We start from the raw sequence: 15,338 nt of genomic DNA, 5'->3' as shown, positions 1-15,338 counted from the left end.
GACACAGGAAATGGCAAGGGGATTTTCTTTACTTGAGGCAGCACTGTTAGTTTTTGAGGCACAGGACCTGAACGTAGAACGGTACATGAAGGCTGCAGCAGCCGTTCAGAAAGCAATCCAGTGCTACCGTGTCATCTATGACTAGAAAAAAAGAGCTATTACCCAGACACCACTGGATTTTTTTTCAAGGGGATAGATGGAATTGAAACCAGCAAGGAACCAGAACCTGTGCCATCAATGTCAGGTGCGTGAAACTGCAGCTTGCCCTCCTACTGCTGACGGTCCTTCAGCTCTACCATCTCCCACCTCCTCTCCGTCCTTTAGTAACTCTTCCTGCCTGTTCACTCGATGCCAGCCCCTGTATGCCAGCTATTGTACTGTGCTACTGTACTTTTCAAGGTACTGTACTGTAAGATTAAAAATATTTTATGTATTGTGAAAAATATTATAAACCTGTTACAGTACAGGACTACATAGCCGATTGTTAGTTGGATACCTAGGCTAATTACTGGACTTACGAACAAATTGGACTTATAAATGTGCTCTCAGAACAGAACTCGTTCATATGTAGGGGACTTGCTGTACACTGTTTTTTTAGACATGGTATCACACACTAATAGACTACAATGTAGTGTATACATAACTTCTATATGCACTGGAAAACCAAAAAAAATTCATGACTCACTGTATTGTGATATTTGTTTATTGTGGTGGTCTGCAACCGAACCCACATCTCTGAGGTTTGCCAGTAATACATGGTAGAAGGGGTAGCAATAGCAAGTCTTTGAGGTGGGAATAGAGCATTACAGTTACCAGTGGCAGTAACAGCCTTCAACAAGATACTTCTCTAAAAATGTAACCAAGAATTGGCAGTTTGTTAACCTGTAGAGGGAAGGGTGAGGAAATGAGTTAATATCCCTAATTTCTTCCTGAAATGAGAATTACTAGGCTGACTCAGACTTGGCAGACTTTAGCCTCATGAGACTTTGTTCATTTAATGATCTAATTTGTTCTACTCCAGTGAAATGTAAGCAGATCACCATCCTCCCCCAGACACCCATCTGTGCTTCTCCAGGGTAGCCTACCACAGCGAAAGGGCTCTGGTCTTTGTGGAAGTCATTTAACCTCTTTGGTCCTCAGCTTTTAATCACAACTGCTAAAATAATGCCTACTTTCTCAGAGATTGAGAAAATAATCAATAATAAAAAGATCTAAACTTTAGTTCCAAAAGCCTTCGGCAATGTTAGTCTAATTTATTCTTATTCTAATATTCGTTCTAAGTGTCTTACCACTTATTCATTTTAGGATTCTTGACTCTACATTTACTTGTAGGCTTCCTATTTCCAAATTTTAAGCCCTCCACTTCCCCCAAACCATTTCCTAACAACCTAAATGCAGAAATTTTATTCTTCTTAGGACTCCTATAGAGCTATCTATATTTATCACAAACTGGCTAATTGTATGTACCAGTTTGCCTGGTACAGTTCTGTTTTTCATTTATTATCCTAGCATAACTATGGCTACCCTAATCATAATTTACTTTGTAGATTAACATATGCCTGTACAGTGTATGTCTAAGAGCAGAGTGCTTGTACTGTGTATCAATAGTCAAAATCTCTCCTTCATGAGGTACCTTTTCATTTGCTACAAAGTACTGTCATTTCACCCCCATCCATTATGCATTCTCTCCAACTCTGTCCCAAGCTCTTACACGACAAGATATAACCAACATGAAACGCTTGCCACAGAGGCCAGACGAGGCCCAATATGTATTCAGAAAGATTGCAGGTCAGAGAAGGGGATAATTATTAAATAAAGAAGAATCAGGGACTTCCCTGGTGGCGCAGTGGTTAAGAATCCGCCTGCCAACACAGGGGACACAGGCTTGAGCCCTGGTCTGGGAAGATCCCACATGCCGCGGAGCAACTAAGCCCACGTGCCTCCATGCTCTGCAACGAGAAGCCACCACGATGAGAAGCCTGCGCACCGCAACGAAGACCCAACGCAGCCAAAAATAAATAATAAAAAATACATAAATTTATTTAAAAAAATGAAGAAGAAGAATCAGGATTTGCTACCAGTTAACATCTGGGAAAGAAATGAGAAACTTACAGCTGTCTCTGAGAACAAGAAGTTCCTAATAGGTAGCCTCAACAGTTATCTTCTCACAAGAGGTGAAAAGGCTGAGGTTTTAAGAGGGGAACCTGCAGTACTAAACCTTTTCATTTCTAGAGCTTTCATGTTTTTTGGGGGGAAGAGATCAAGCACCCACTGAGTTCATCCAACAAGAAGCCATAACTTTATTAATGATAGAAACAGTACAAATTTCAAACCCAGCTGCAGTTACTCTTTTGAAACACCAAAAAAAGGTCCTCTTTTCAAGATGGTTACATTGTTAACTCCTGTAAGAGAAAAGAGATCCATCAGAGGTGGTTATAGGCAAATTGAGAGAATTCAGGTCACTAAAACCTGAGGCAACTCAGAAAAGGCTTTGGAAAGAGGCTTCCTAATTGGCTGATATTAAGCACAGAAAATAAAGTCACCCACGATTGGTTAGGGCAGAGGGAGTCAAGGAATAAAGGCTTGGACACTTACCATAATAGCATTTACAATATCATTACTGTTGTTTTTCAGGGCTCGGACTGCCTTTGCTCTCGACACATTTGCTTGTGACATGACCAATTCTATGTCCTTAACTTCCACACCTGTTTCATCAACCTAAAAGAGAGAGAAAAAACACTTAATAAACTAAAGGCAAGAACAACTTCAGTAGTTCTGTCCGGCATCTCCTGAATCTAGTTCTTAATATAATTCAAAAGCTACTTAACTCAATGGAGTTCAAGAGCCTAAAATAATATAGAATCCACCCATCAACACAAACATACTATCTTGTGAGGATTAAAAGCACAAAAGATTTCCTTATATACCTCTTCCTCTTCACTCTCCTCTTGTACAGTTGGAGTCTGTGTGTTTTCTTGAATGTTTGAGACAGCTTCACCTTGAACTTTGAATTTCTCAGCAGCTGCTAACTGTGCTTGCTGAGATAAATCCTCAATCTATAGGGCAGAAAATAGATTCATGTGAGTAGACTGATCAGCAGCAAATCAAAGAAATCATTTATATCTTTTCCAAACTCCCGCTCTTAAACCCACTTCACATTAACTTACTACGTAGCTTTAAATCACGTGGCCTCACCTGGATTATATATTACTGCAGATAAAGAAATAACTTAGGTCTAAAGCAGTGGTTCTCCACCGGGGGGTGATTTTGTTCCCCAGGGGACATGTGTCAAAAGTCTGGAGATTTCGTTGGTCATCACAACTGCAAGTGATATTGCTAAAGACAGCCCTTCCACAACAAAGAATTATTTGACCCAAAATGTCAATAGCGCTGAGGTTGAGAAACCCTGGTCTAGAGCAACTCCCAAGAAAACTTTCCTTACCTTGGCTTCCCCAAAAACTATGTAGGTATCTGAAGCTGGGCTCTTGTATACATCTGGTTTTGTGATGACAAAAAGGATATTCTTAGATTTCCGGATAGTGACTCTAGTAACCCCTGTAACCTGTCGAAGACCCAGTTTGGACATAGCCTAAAGAATAAAAAAGAACATCAGGTTTTCAACTTCTTTAGAAGCAGCTTCAGGAAGTAAGGAACATAATAAAACTACATTCTAAGCAAAGACTTTCTGTGGGCTAAGAAAAGTTTATATAGCAATACAGAATTGATTTCCAGGCCTCCTGGGCTTTCTGCCAGTTAACTTCTGTTAGTTCAACTAAACCTGATTCTACCACTACCAAGAGTTCCACTACAGTTTCCCCTCTCGAAAGGTGCTTCATCAGCACCTTTAATCCTTCTTTATAACTTAAACTCTTACCTTCCGTGCCTTCTTTTCACTCCGGCTCTGTTTTGCTTTACTGACTGGTTCTTCATCGATTTCAGCTGCCGCTGCCAGCTAAGAAGATCAAACAGCTATGAGTAAACTGGAATGTAAGACCTGGATACCACAATCCCCATGTGGTTTTCCCTTTATGAAGGTTCACAGCTCCAAATACATAAGTCAGCTTCTCTGATCAACACTGGTTCTCCAATGCTTCCTTGACCCAAGTACTTACACTAGTAAGTTAAGAGAATACCCACCTGGCGCAGTAGTTAAGAATCCGCCCGCCAATGCAGGGGACACAGGTTTGAGCCCTGGTCTGGCAAGATCCCACATGCCGCGGAGCAACTAAGCCCGTGCGCCACAACTACTGAGCCTGCGCTCTAGAGCCTGTGAGCCACAACTACTGAGCCCACGTGCCACAACTACTGAAGCCCGTGCGCCTAGAGCCCACGCTCCACAAGAGAAGCCACCGCAATGAGGGGCCCACACACCGCAACAAAGAGTAACCCTCGCTTGCTGCAACTAGAGAAAGCCCACGTGCAGCAATGAAGACCCAATATAGCCAAAAATAAATAAATAAATAAGTAAATAAGTAAATTTATTTAAAAAAAAAAAAGAGAATACCTACCTGGGCTTGTTGTGTGGTTGCCTGTGTAGAATCCTGTTCCTCAAGCTCTGGTACTGATTCATCACTATCAGATTCTGTTCCAGACCCTAAGAAGACAAGTAACTTTTACTATTTTATAGTAAAGATTACAAGGAAGAGGCACCTCACCATGGCCTCCCCAGACTAGAGGTCACTGGCTTATGCTAGACCTCGCAAAATTAAATGTAAACCAACTGACTTCTATGAAGCCAGGTCGTACTGACACGACAGCCCCCAACTCAGTCAATAAACTAGTGTGTACACATCTATTAAAGACCCAGCCCCAGAAATGAGAGGTAATTACTAGATACAGCCGAGTAGTTTATGTAACTGCTTCCTTTCCCTCAAGGTCTTCACTTCTTGGCCCAGGTAAACACCAATGACTTATGTAACGCTAAATTCTACCCAAGAGCCCAACCGTCTTAGAAAGGTTCTGGTAAACAAGGTGCCTCCAGATATACTTAAGTGAAAAAAAAGTAAGATCACATTGTGGAGGCAGACTGGGGGCGGGGGGGAGGGGGATGATTTCCCCTCATCCTTTAAACTGGGTTGGGGGAGGCCAAAAGCAGTTGTGTACACACATTTAGCCTTATTTTCAAACCACTCACCCTAGCAGTTTGATCTAATCAACACAGCTTGAAGATTCTCAAAAATGCTGATCTACAATTCCGTAGCCACCTCTACTAGATACTGTCCTGTGACCTCTTCCGTTTCTTCCAAAAATAATTCACATATTTAAGTTTCCCTCAATTCAAAGGCCAAGCATCAACAGACTACTAAGGGAAAAAGCATACACCTGCACCATTCCCAGGCTAGGAAAAATAGGTCTTTTAAGAAAAGGGAGTCCCTGGGCACTGGTTATTACTAAGTCTAAGATGTGAAAAGAAATTCAAGTAGTTCTAGATTTCCCAATATTTTAGCAAATCCCAGGCCCAGGGACAAAGTTAGTGACATAGTATAGAGCAAATTAAAGGTCTAGAAGGTCTTGGTTTTCAATGTCAGATCAGTTAGGTAAAAAAGATGACAGATCCAGAGTTAGTCTGAACCACATTACACAGGATGGTATACAACAGACTATCTGAGGTGAAAACCAAGATTCTGTTTCACATTCCTAGAGCTTTTGCATTTAAACTTATCTTTCTACGTCCAAACACAAGCAGATATACTGGAGAAAGCGGCGCATCCTACGGTTAGTATCGGTGGGTAGCCCCGGAGGGTTGTGGGCAACACACCATGCACACGGCAAACCAAGGCAAATACCCTTATTATTCTTCAGAACAGGCTGCTTGGCAGAGGGGGTTGGGGCAGGGATCCCAGCAGGTTTGGGGGTGGGCATGTTGACGAGGACCGGCTGGAAAGGCACTCCCCCCGAGATTGGTTCCGGGGGAATCAGAGGCGGCAGCTCATCCTCATCAGCAGGGGCTGAGGGCTTACGGGGTGATTCCAGCACCAGCCCAGGTGAGGACGGCAGAGATTGCTGTTTAGGGAGCAGAGGGGGAACTGGGGAGGGAGCAAGAGGCAGAGAGACTGATGGGGTAGGTGCTGGAGAGACAGATGCAGATCCAGCTTTAGGAAGGACCTTCTCTGGGGCAGCTGCTGCTGAAGGGGTAGACGTCTCAGACTCAGGAGGAGCCAAGGGGCCCTTTGGGGAATGGAAAGAGTCTTTGCCCTTTAAGAGAGAAATAGGGAGGGCTTTTGGAGCCTTTGGAGAAGAACCTTTCTGAGTGCAGACTGTCAGCAGAGGAGCTGGAGCCACTGTAGGAAGGGATCCTTTAGTACCATTCTGAGCTGAGGGATCTGGGCACACAGGAGGTGAAATAGAACTCTTCTTCTGAGTGGGAGCTGTGACGACTGGTGCACTTTCTAGAGCTGGAGCATCAAGCACTGCTTTGAGAGCTGTGGGGCCTTTCTTTATTGGGGGCTCTTTAGATGCCTGAGGTGCAATGGACCCCAAGGGACACGTGACTGAAACTGGGGAAGTACAGGCCTCTTTGGGGGAGGGAGGAATCACAGCTGGGGGAGTGGGAGCCCCTTTGGAGGATGAGGTTGCTGGCCCCCCTTTGGGGGCTAGAGACTTTTGGGGGGAGGAAGGAGTTACAGCTGAGGGAGTAGGGACCTCTTTGAGGGCTGGAGTTGCTGAGGCTCTTTTTGGGGAGGAAGGAGTCACAGATGGCGGAGTAGGGTCTCCTCTGAGAGGTGGGGCAGCTGGGGCTCTTCTGGGAGATGGAGTTGCTGGGCCCCCTTTGGGGGAGGAAGGAGCCATGGCTGGGGAAGTGGGGACTTCTTTGGGGTCTGGGGTTGCTGGAGACTCTTTGGGGACCAGAGTTGCTGAGGCTCTTTTGGGGGAGGGAGGAGCCACAGATGGGGGAGTAGGGTCTCCTTTGAGAGGTGAAGTAGGTGGGGCTCTTTTGAGGGATGGAGTTGCTGGGCCCCCTTTGGGGGAGGGAGGAGCCACAGCTGAGGGAGTGGGAATTCCTTTGAGTGATGGAGTTGCTGGGGCCTTTTTTGGAGAGGGAGGAGCCGCAGCCGAGGGAGTGGAGGCTCCTTTGAGTGGAGTTGCTGGGGCCTCTTCGGGGGTGTGAGGAGCCATAGCTGGGGGAGTGGAATCTCTTTTGGGAGGTGGGGAAGCTGAGGCTCTTTTGGGAGATGGAGTTGCTGGGCCTCCTTTGGGGGAGGGAGGAGCCACAGCTGGGGGAGTGGAATCCCCTTTGGGAGGTGGGGTAGCTGAGGCTCTTTTGGGAGATGGAGTTGCTGGGCCTCCTTTGGGGGAGGGAGGAGTCACAGCTGGGGGAGTGGAATCCCCTTTGGGAGGTGGGGAAGCTGAGGCTCTTTTGGGAGATGGAGTTGTTGGGCCTCCTTTGGGGGAGGGAGGAGCCACAGCTGGGGGAGTGGAATCCCCTTTGGGAGTTGGGGTAGCTGAGGCTCTTTTGGGAGATGGAGTTGCTGGGTCTCCTTTGGGGGAGGGAGGAGCCACAGCTGGGGGAGTGGAATCCCCTTTGGGAGGTGAGATAGCTGGAGCTCTTATGGGGGCTGGAGTCCCTTTGGGGGAGGAAGGAGTCAGAGCTGAGGGAACAGGAGCCTCTTTGGGAGATGGAGTTGCTGGATCTCCTTTGGGGGAAGGAGGAGCCACAGCTGGGGGAGTGGAGCCCCCCTTTGGAGGTGGGGTAGCTGGGGCTCTTTTGGGAGATGTGGTTGCTGGGCCCCCTTTGGGAGAGGGAGGAGTTGCAGCTGACGGACTGAGGGGCTCTTTGGGAGATGGGGTTGCTGGGCCCCCTTCGGGAGAGGGAGGAGCCGCAGCTGACAGAGTGAGGGGCTCTTTGGGAGATGGGGTTGCTGGGCCCCCTTTGGGGGAAGTAAGGGCTCCTTTGGGGGAGGAAGGAGTCACAGCTGGAGGAGTGGGGGTCTCTTTAGGTAATGAGGTTGCTGGTCCCCCTTTGGGGGAAGGAGGAGCCACAACTGAGGGAGTGGGGGCCTCTTTGGGAGATGGAGTTGCTGGGGCTCCTTTGGGGGAGGAAGGAGTCACAGCTGGAGGAGTTAGGGTTTCTTTAGGGGATGGGGTTGCTGGCCCCGCTTTGGGGGAAGGGGGAGACATAGGTAGGGGAATGGGAGCCTCTTTGGGGGATGGGGGAGTAGGGGAATGCTTCTTGGCTAGTGATCCTTTATGGACATGAAAAGAAAGATTGGCCTCTGGAAGAGAGGAAGCTTCAACTGGAGAAATAGTGAATGACAGATTTCCAGCAGGAGTATCAGGGACAGCAGGTACACTTTTAGAAACAGGAGCAAGACTTAAGGTAGTAGTAGCTGAACCCTTCTTGGTTGGAGTTCTTTTTGTTTGAGGAGACACACTAGTCCCTAAAGGAGATGGGGAGTCAGTTAGGTAAGTTCCTTTGGAAGATGCAGTAACAGAAGCACCAGAGTCCTCAGTTGGGTACCCTTCAGGAGAGGAAGCCACAGGTGCCAATGCTGAAGTCTGAGAAATACCATGAACTTTCTTTGCACCTTGAGGAGTACCAGCTGGAGGAAGAGGGGGAAAAGACTCAGACTTGGGAATTTCAGGGACCTGTGCCACAGTAGCTGGAGAAGCAGAAACATTCTGGGGAGATAAAGTCACAGCTGGAGCCACAGGGCAACTTTCAGAGGTTGGAGGGACCAAAGGTAAAGTAGTAAGAGTGGAAGTACTCTTCTTGGCAGGGTGGCTTTTAGAATCTAAAGAGACAGCTCCTTCTAGAAAAGGACTGGCTACAGGTATAGGAGTGGAGGTACCTTTGGCAGTTGTAGGAGCCATCCCATCAACGGCAGTGCTTTCCAAAGGAAATGTAGTTACAGCTGGGGTAGTGAGAGAACTTTTGAGAAGCAGACTAGTTGGATCTGGGCTTGCATAAGAATCTGTCTTGATTATAGAGGTTGGGGAGTTGACCCCCAGAGATGAGGTAGTAGTACTGGCTGGCTTAACTAGAGGGAGAGGCTCTAGGAAGCTTTTCTTTGCCAAGGTGGCTTCAGGAGAAAGAGCTATCTCCAGAGAAGATGCTGTACTTTGGAGAGAAGGGAGATTTTTAGGGGCGGCCAGGGCTGGTGCAACAGGGAGACTTTTGGGGTCCTCAGGGGCTGGCAGAGGTTGAGAGACTGGTATCCCCAGAGTGGTGGTTACCTGAGGAGTAGGAAGCTCTTTGGGAGCCACAGGCGCCATAACCAAGGCAGTCTGGGAAACTGAGTCCTTACTGCTCATGGGACCTGATGAAACTGGAATAGAGAAACAAGTAGCTACCTCAAAGGTAACAGGTGCTGCAGAAACTGTAGAGGAGTTAGCCATCCCAAGTGGGGTGGTTCCAACAGAAGAAACAGGAGCTTCTTTCAAGCCTGGCCCCTCTGGAGAAGAACCAAGAATCTGGGCCACCAAAGGTTGATGAGCAGCACTAGGAGAGTCTTTGAGAATCAGAGAGGCTGTAGGAGATAACAGAGAAGAGGTAGCTACATTGGAAGAGGCTATGTCAGTGATAGTAGAGAGGCCTTTGTCAGCAGACAGAGCCAGAGGGGAAGTTGGAGCCCCCACCGGAAAAGCAGCCACAGCAGTAGGAACCACCTCATTTTTGGAAAGAAGGGGAGGAATTAGAGATCTCTGAGAAGGGTAAGAGGTACCCGTGGAAGAATGAGCTACAGAAACAGTATCCTCTATGGGATCTGACAGAATATTAGAACCTGAAGGTTGAACAGGAGAACCAAGAGAAGTGAGGAAAACGGGGGGGGCATGAGGAGCCACAGGAACAGACTGAGTTGAAAGAGATAAAGCAGCAGGTGGACTAAGGGGTCCCTTTAGGCTGAGGCTTGCAGGGTTTTGTGGAGAAGTCAGAGCTGAGGAAATAGGGATGCCTTTGACCTGAGGGGAAGGGATGGCTAGGGGAGTGGCAGGTGGCGTCTGAGGACATGAGGCTAGTCCAGACTGAAGAGAAGCCAAAGGAGTTACAAGATGGGAAGGAACAGCACTGACTATACCTGGAGGGCTGGGGGTACCTTTTGGATTAGGGACTACTTGAGAGGGAGCTTGAAGAGGAGAGGGCTTTGGTTCTGAGGAAGCAACTGGAGCTGACAGAGATGTCACTGACCCTGACTCAATCACAGCAACTGAAGGAGGTGAACTAAGAGGGTTAGGTGGATAGCCAGAGCTCTTCTGAACTGAGTGGGGAGCCAAGGCCACCAGAGCCAAGGGAGCTGAAGAGGAATGAACACCTTTCAGAGTTGGAGCTATTATGGGAGAGGCCAGAGCTAAGGCAGCTGGGGAGATGGGAGGCCCTATTAGGAAAGCTGGGGTGCCAGCAGGGGGAGGGGCAGCTCCCAAAGGCAGGGCTGTCCCAGTGGATGACTCAGGAAAAGGAGCTTCAAGAGGGGTTGAGGCAATAGTAGAGGGAGAAAGGAATGAGGAAAGCTGGTTAGGGGTTGCCAGAGGGCATTGTTGGGAGGCCAGGGAACAAGGAGGGGTAGGGGTAGGGGTAGGTTTAGGCTGCCCTAAAGCAGCAGCAGTGACACTCAAGGCTGAAGACACAGGAAGCAAAGCTGGAGGAGAAAAGCAAAAAAAAAAAAAAAAAAAAAAAAAAGGTGGGGGGGATAAAGGAGGAAAGGGAAGGAAAAAAACAAAGGTGAGTTATACAGCCCAACTTGGTACAACATGCCTCACAGAAAACATTGGAATTTTAAATCTGAGAATGAAAGTCACCATACAGGATTAGACAAAGGTGACAAGCAACAGCAACCTTCCCCAAACATACTTCAGTGGTAAAGTAAGAATACATCCCTCTCCTCATCTCCCACATTTCCCAAGTTCTACTAAAGTAAGTGAAATATTTTAGGGTGAAGAACAGTCTAAGAGCAGCCTATTAGTCTCTAAATGGGGAGCACAGGCCCAGGAGTAAGTTGGGAACAGCATGCTTTCTACCCTTTCCCAGTTGTGCTCTTCCCTTCCCTCCTCAAACAAACCCTAAGTCTTTCTCACAGGCCATAGAATCACCACTGGAACAGGTCTACCCTGTCTACCCAAGGAGCATGAACTAACTGAAACAAATACTGAAAACTGGAACAAGGAGTATAGTGGCAATAATGATGGGGAACCAGAGCTGGATGATAAAAAACGGGCCTTTTAATGCTGAGGCTTCCACTAAGTCAGGAAAAATCTGACTCTTAACACTATGTATTAAATACTACTTCACTTAGCCTCCCTATACCTCATTTTACTTATCCAAGTCAAACAAAAAACCAACCACAAATGGGTGGACTCTACAGTCTCTAAGTAATGTTAGGTCTCCAAACATCAATCTAAGATGAATTAGACCATGAGAGACAGCTTAGTCACAAGGGTAGGAACTGTATTATGAAACTGTAACCCAACTTGATAAACCAGACTGTGGTTCTATTTTGAAAGTAGAGAACTGGAGTGGAGAAAATGCATTGGATCCCCACCCCTTAATCCGGATGAGTATGCCATTCTGCCAAAATAGGCACTATTTGCACTAGAGTAAACCTAAGCAAAAGATTTTCTAAATGATGAAAAAATACCATGCTTACTAATCAGGAGGTAACACAGGATTAGACCAACAAATGCTCAACACCTAGAAGGGAGTATTATTTAAAAAAAAAAAAAAAAAAAAAAAAGCTTATAGCATCCAAATTCACTCAACCAAAAGTATCCCAACTACAGAAAAGACAGATGGCTCAAGCAGTTTTTCCTCAAGCGTTGGTAGGTCAAATTCTTATGATTACAGTGCAAATGTTCTCAAACATATTAATTAGAATTTGAAACTTAGAATGTTTTCATCTCACTGGACCTCAAGATGGGATTAAGGCCCAAATTACTTGCTTTAGACACCATAATGAATCCCGAGTCAGTTTCCTCATTCATTCTAATAATTATTTAATTATAGTTATGTAGTAAAAAAAACTCCAAGTGTTCATCACTGGCGCTTACTTAATATTATCATCTAACCTACTGTGCAATCTCAAAATATTCAGGAATAAGTTTAACAGCACTAAGGATTGCTTCAGAAGCAAACAGCATTAGTTTTGAAGCTTGATCTAGATTATTCTAAATTCATCTGAATTTCAGTCTCCACATTTGTAAAATCAAGTTGAGATTCTCTAAAGTTTTGTTAGCACTGAATCTTTTAGAGACCAGTCCTTTATTTTTACCTTCCTTAAGTCCCTTGCAGTTCAAGGATTTCATACAGCTTACTTCCCAGCTCAGAGGCCCCCTCCTTTTTCTTTGCTAGCAGCTGTATTAATCCCTTCAGCTGCTAAAGTCAGACAGGTGGGGAGGGAGAACCTTAATGCTTTCAACTATAAACAACTCTTTTAATTCCAGAAGGATATAAAAATTGCCGTTAAGTCACAGGTGGAGTTTAAAAAAAAATAATGAATTTACCATAAAGGGGGAAAAAAAAAGATGAGGATGGAGGTCACAGCCTGAAAATTCCTTTTAGTTCTGCACAACTAATCAGCAAGAAGACTACCATAAAAAAGTTTTTTTCCCTACCCCTTCTCAAGTTTTATAGAAATGTATTTTAATCAGAATTCAAAACCTGCCTTACACTATGTTCTACATTCATTAATTCCAAAGCTGAAGAGCAGTCAAAGGAAGGCTCTATTTCAATTCTGGGTTCCAGATAAGCTGTTGATGCAGGCACTGTTCCAGCACGCTAGAAACATCTCAGCACCAATCCATAAACCAAGTTAACCAATCTAGGAGGGCCCTGGGGCCCAGTAGGACACATTTACCATCAGCAAACAACTTATCCAGGCATGTGATGATGGCACAATGCCAAGCACTGCCATCTAAAACCTTGATGCAACCTGCTGGCTGGAACTTCACAAAAGCTCAGGTCTCCTGGACCTGCCAGTGTGTCACCTAGTTCCAACAGGTAAGAATCAGAGTCCCTTTCCTGCTCAGTTTTCCTGTGTGAGGGGAGGGTTCCACAACAGAGCTACCTTTGAGGCAGCTGTCATAACCTACAAAGCAAGCCATGGAGCTTTTAATGTTCCCGAATCTTAAATATACGGTTTTTATTCCACTCTCTCAGCAAGTTCTTTCAGGAAAACTACTATTATGGACTCTGCTCCCTGGTAAAGCTACAGCCCCATCTTCTTTAATGAGAGTCAACACTGAAAAACACAAGTATATTCTATTTGTCCCTTAACCCACCAAATGGTTTTAGGGTCGATCTTACAATCTTAATCAAGGGCAAGGGGTCTAGGGAACCTACCTGTCTCAGCCTGGGGCTGTGGCAACTCCTGCTCTGTAGCAGGGACGGTTTCTGTGGCTTCACCGGGCATTTCTGAAGGGAATAAAAAGGAGGCCTGAAATGACTCGGATCCGTTCTGCTGCCTAACCCAGAGTCAAGCTTCAAACTGCGGAGGACTGTTAGAAAACCATAAGCGTGGGACAACCCTCCCCAAAGCTGCTGGAATACGTGAAAAACACGACGTAACCCTCACATTTTTGATCAGCAGAACCACCACCTTTTACCGGTCCTCTTCACTCTGCAGAGAGCGGATTTCCCAGTGCCCAGGGATTCGTTTTATTCCACATTCCAAATCCCACACAGAAGCAATTACCACTGCGTTCTCCACCCGAGGGAGAGGCTCGCGGTCTGGCTCCTAAGCACGGGATGGGAGACTTCAGACGCTACCTTGAACAGCCGTCCCCCCCCCCCCGCCCCGCTTCCAGGACTAGGACCTCAAGGACTGCCGTTTGCCGACTTTCGGGACCCAAGAGGGGAAACAGGGTGTCCTAGGTCCCAACACTCGCTTGTCACAATAAGGGTGTGGGTGTGGGTGTGTGTGTGCGCGCGCGCGTGCGGGGGGGGGGCTGTTCCAAGGCTATGACCCCTTAACCTACTCTAGGTTCTCCTGAAGCGGTTCCCAACACCAGACGCAACCCACTTCCAAACCCGACGCCGCAACGGCTCCCATCTCCCCAGCCCTGGACTCGCGGCCTACGGCCTTTCTGCCCTGCTTTCGCCAGGACACCAACAGCAGACCCCATTTTGTCCGGAGGCCCCAAGGCCACACTGCCCAGGGCTGAGCAGGAACCCGGTGGCCCCATAAAACCTCCAATTCTCCTTAGTTCCCAGTCCTCGGGGAGGCTCAGCCCGCAAGAAAGGCGGATGGCTACGGATAAAAAGTCGTGACGAAGACAGCACTTACTGTGCGGGGAACGCGGAACCAAGATGGCGGCAGAAAGAGAGCTAGCGAGAGCGTGACCCACGCCTGTTGCAGAACGAAGCCTGGCGGAGGGGGCGGGACCAGGATCCGATTCCGGGTCAGGAGCTGCCGGCAGTCACTTCCTTTAACCAGTGAGCTGTCCGGGTGTTTCCAGTGTGGGGTGGTGACGAGGTCTAAATAAGGGTATGAATTTAGAACAGGACACGCTGGCCTGGCAGGAACTTTCTTCTCTGAGCCATGCAGTCCTAAGATAGCCGACCCCTTCCCGTCCCCCAAGTCGAGGCATTTTTGATACGCGAAGGGCAATTGTAGGAGAAGCAAACTCTGCTCCCCCGTCGGCAAAGTAGCCACAGCAGTATTACTGCTACTTTCTGACTTCCTTTTCTCAGATAATTCAGGAAAATATGGTGTTAAGTAATGCTGAATGCCACAGAGATTGTATTCACACCATTGGAAGATAGCTGTGGCCTAGGTTAATCCTCAATTTTATTTTTGGAATACATAATTTAGACATTATTATAAAGGTGTAAATTCCCCTATTCAGAAAAAAGAACATAGGCACATATACAATTCTTTTTGCTTCTGTTTTGGACATTATATCCTGAAACTCATCCGTTCTAGAGGCCCAGGATCCCACGCTTTATACAGTAGGATTTTTGAAAAGTAGAATGTAACAGTGTTTTGTTAATGAAAAGGCTAGGGATCCTGGCTCCCATATCCTTTCTCCAAAAGGACTCAACACATACATTACCTAAACCAGCTAACACTATTTGAGCTAGTGGCTTTAAGACAATGGTTGGCTGCCTTTTAAGATAAGCAATGCTTTGAAAGCTACTTTAAAATTTCTGATATTTTACCATAGTGAAGTGAGGATTAGGATTAGTGAATTAGGATTAAATGAGATAGTGGAGTTTACCAGGAATGAAAATTTCTGAAATTGTCTTTAGATAGGAGTGGCAATATTATGGAGTGAATAAGAACATGGATTTTGAAGCCAGACTCCTTTGTTTGAATCTCAGCTAGGTTACCTAATGGCGGCCTTCGGCAATTTAATTAACACATATATGCCTCAGTTTCCTTATCTATGAAATGGGGATAATAGTAGCT

General features: G+C 46.4%; 1 protein-coding gene across 3 annotated transcripts; it reads right to left on the bottom strand.

Moving 5' to 3' along the window:
• Window positions 1–2,276: 2,276 nt before the first annotated feature.
• Window positions 2,277–14,298, bottom strand: NACA (nascent polypeptide associated complex subunit alpha). Of its 3 annotated transcripts, none has more exons than XM_081249994.1 (9): window positions 14,214–14,298; window positions 13,271–13,342; window positions 5,787–10,574; window positions 4,509–4,594; window positions 3,875–3,952; window positions 3,443–3,589; window positions 2,928–3,056; window positions 2,596–2,718; window positions 2,277–2,402 (listed from the first exon to the last, which is right to left on the bottom strand). In XM_081249994.1, the coding sequence occupies exons 2-9, from the start codon at window positions 13,338–13,340 to the stop codon at window positions 2,388–2,390; spliced, it is 5,436 nt and encodes a 1,811-aa protein (XP_081106120.1). In that variant the 5' UTR covers window positions 13,341–13,342; window positions 14,214–14,298; the 3' UTR covers window positions 2,277–2,387. The 3 variants fall into 3 exon arrangements, with proteins under 3 accessions (XP_081106120.1, XP_081106121.1, XP_081106122.1); XM_081249995.1 differs by lacking the exon at window positions 14,214–14,298 and adding an exon at window positions 13,503–13,655; XM_081249996.1 differs by lacking the exons at window positions 2,277–2,402; window positions 5,787–10,574 and having other exon boundaries at window positions 2,554–2,718.
• Window positions 14,299–15,338: the final 1,040 nt, after the last annotated feature.

The sequence above is a fragment of the Mesoplodon bidens genome (genome assembly GCF_964165515.1).
Source record: "Mesoplodon bidens genome assembly, chromosome: 11".
NCBI lineage: Eukaryota > Metazoa > Chordata > Mammalia > Artiodactyla > Ziphiidae > Mesoplodon > Mesoplodon bidens.
This window is presented reverse-complemented; position numbering and strand designations above follow the sequence as displayed.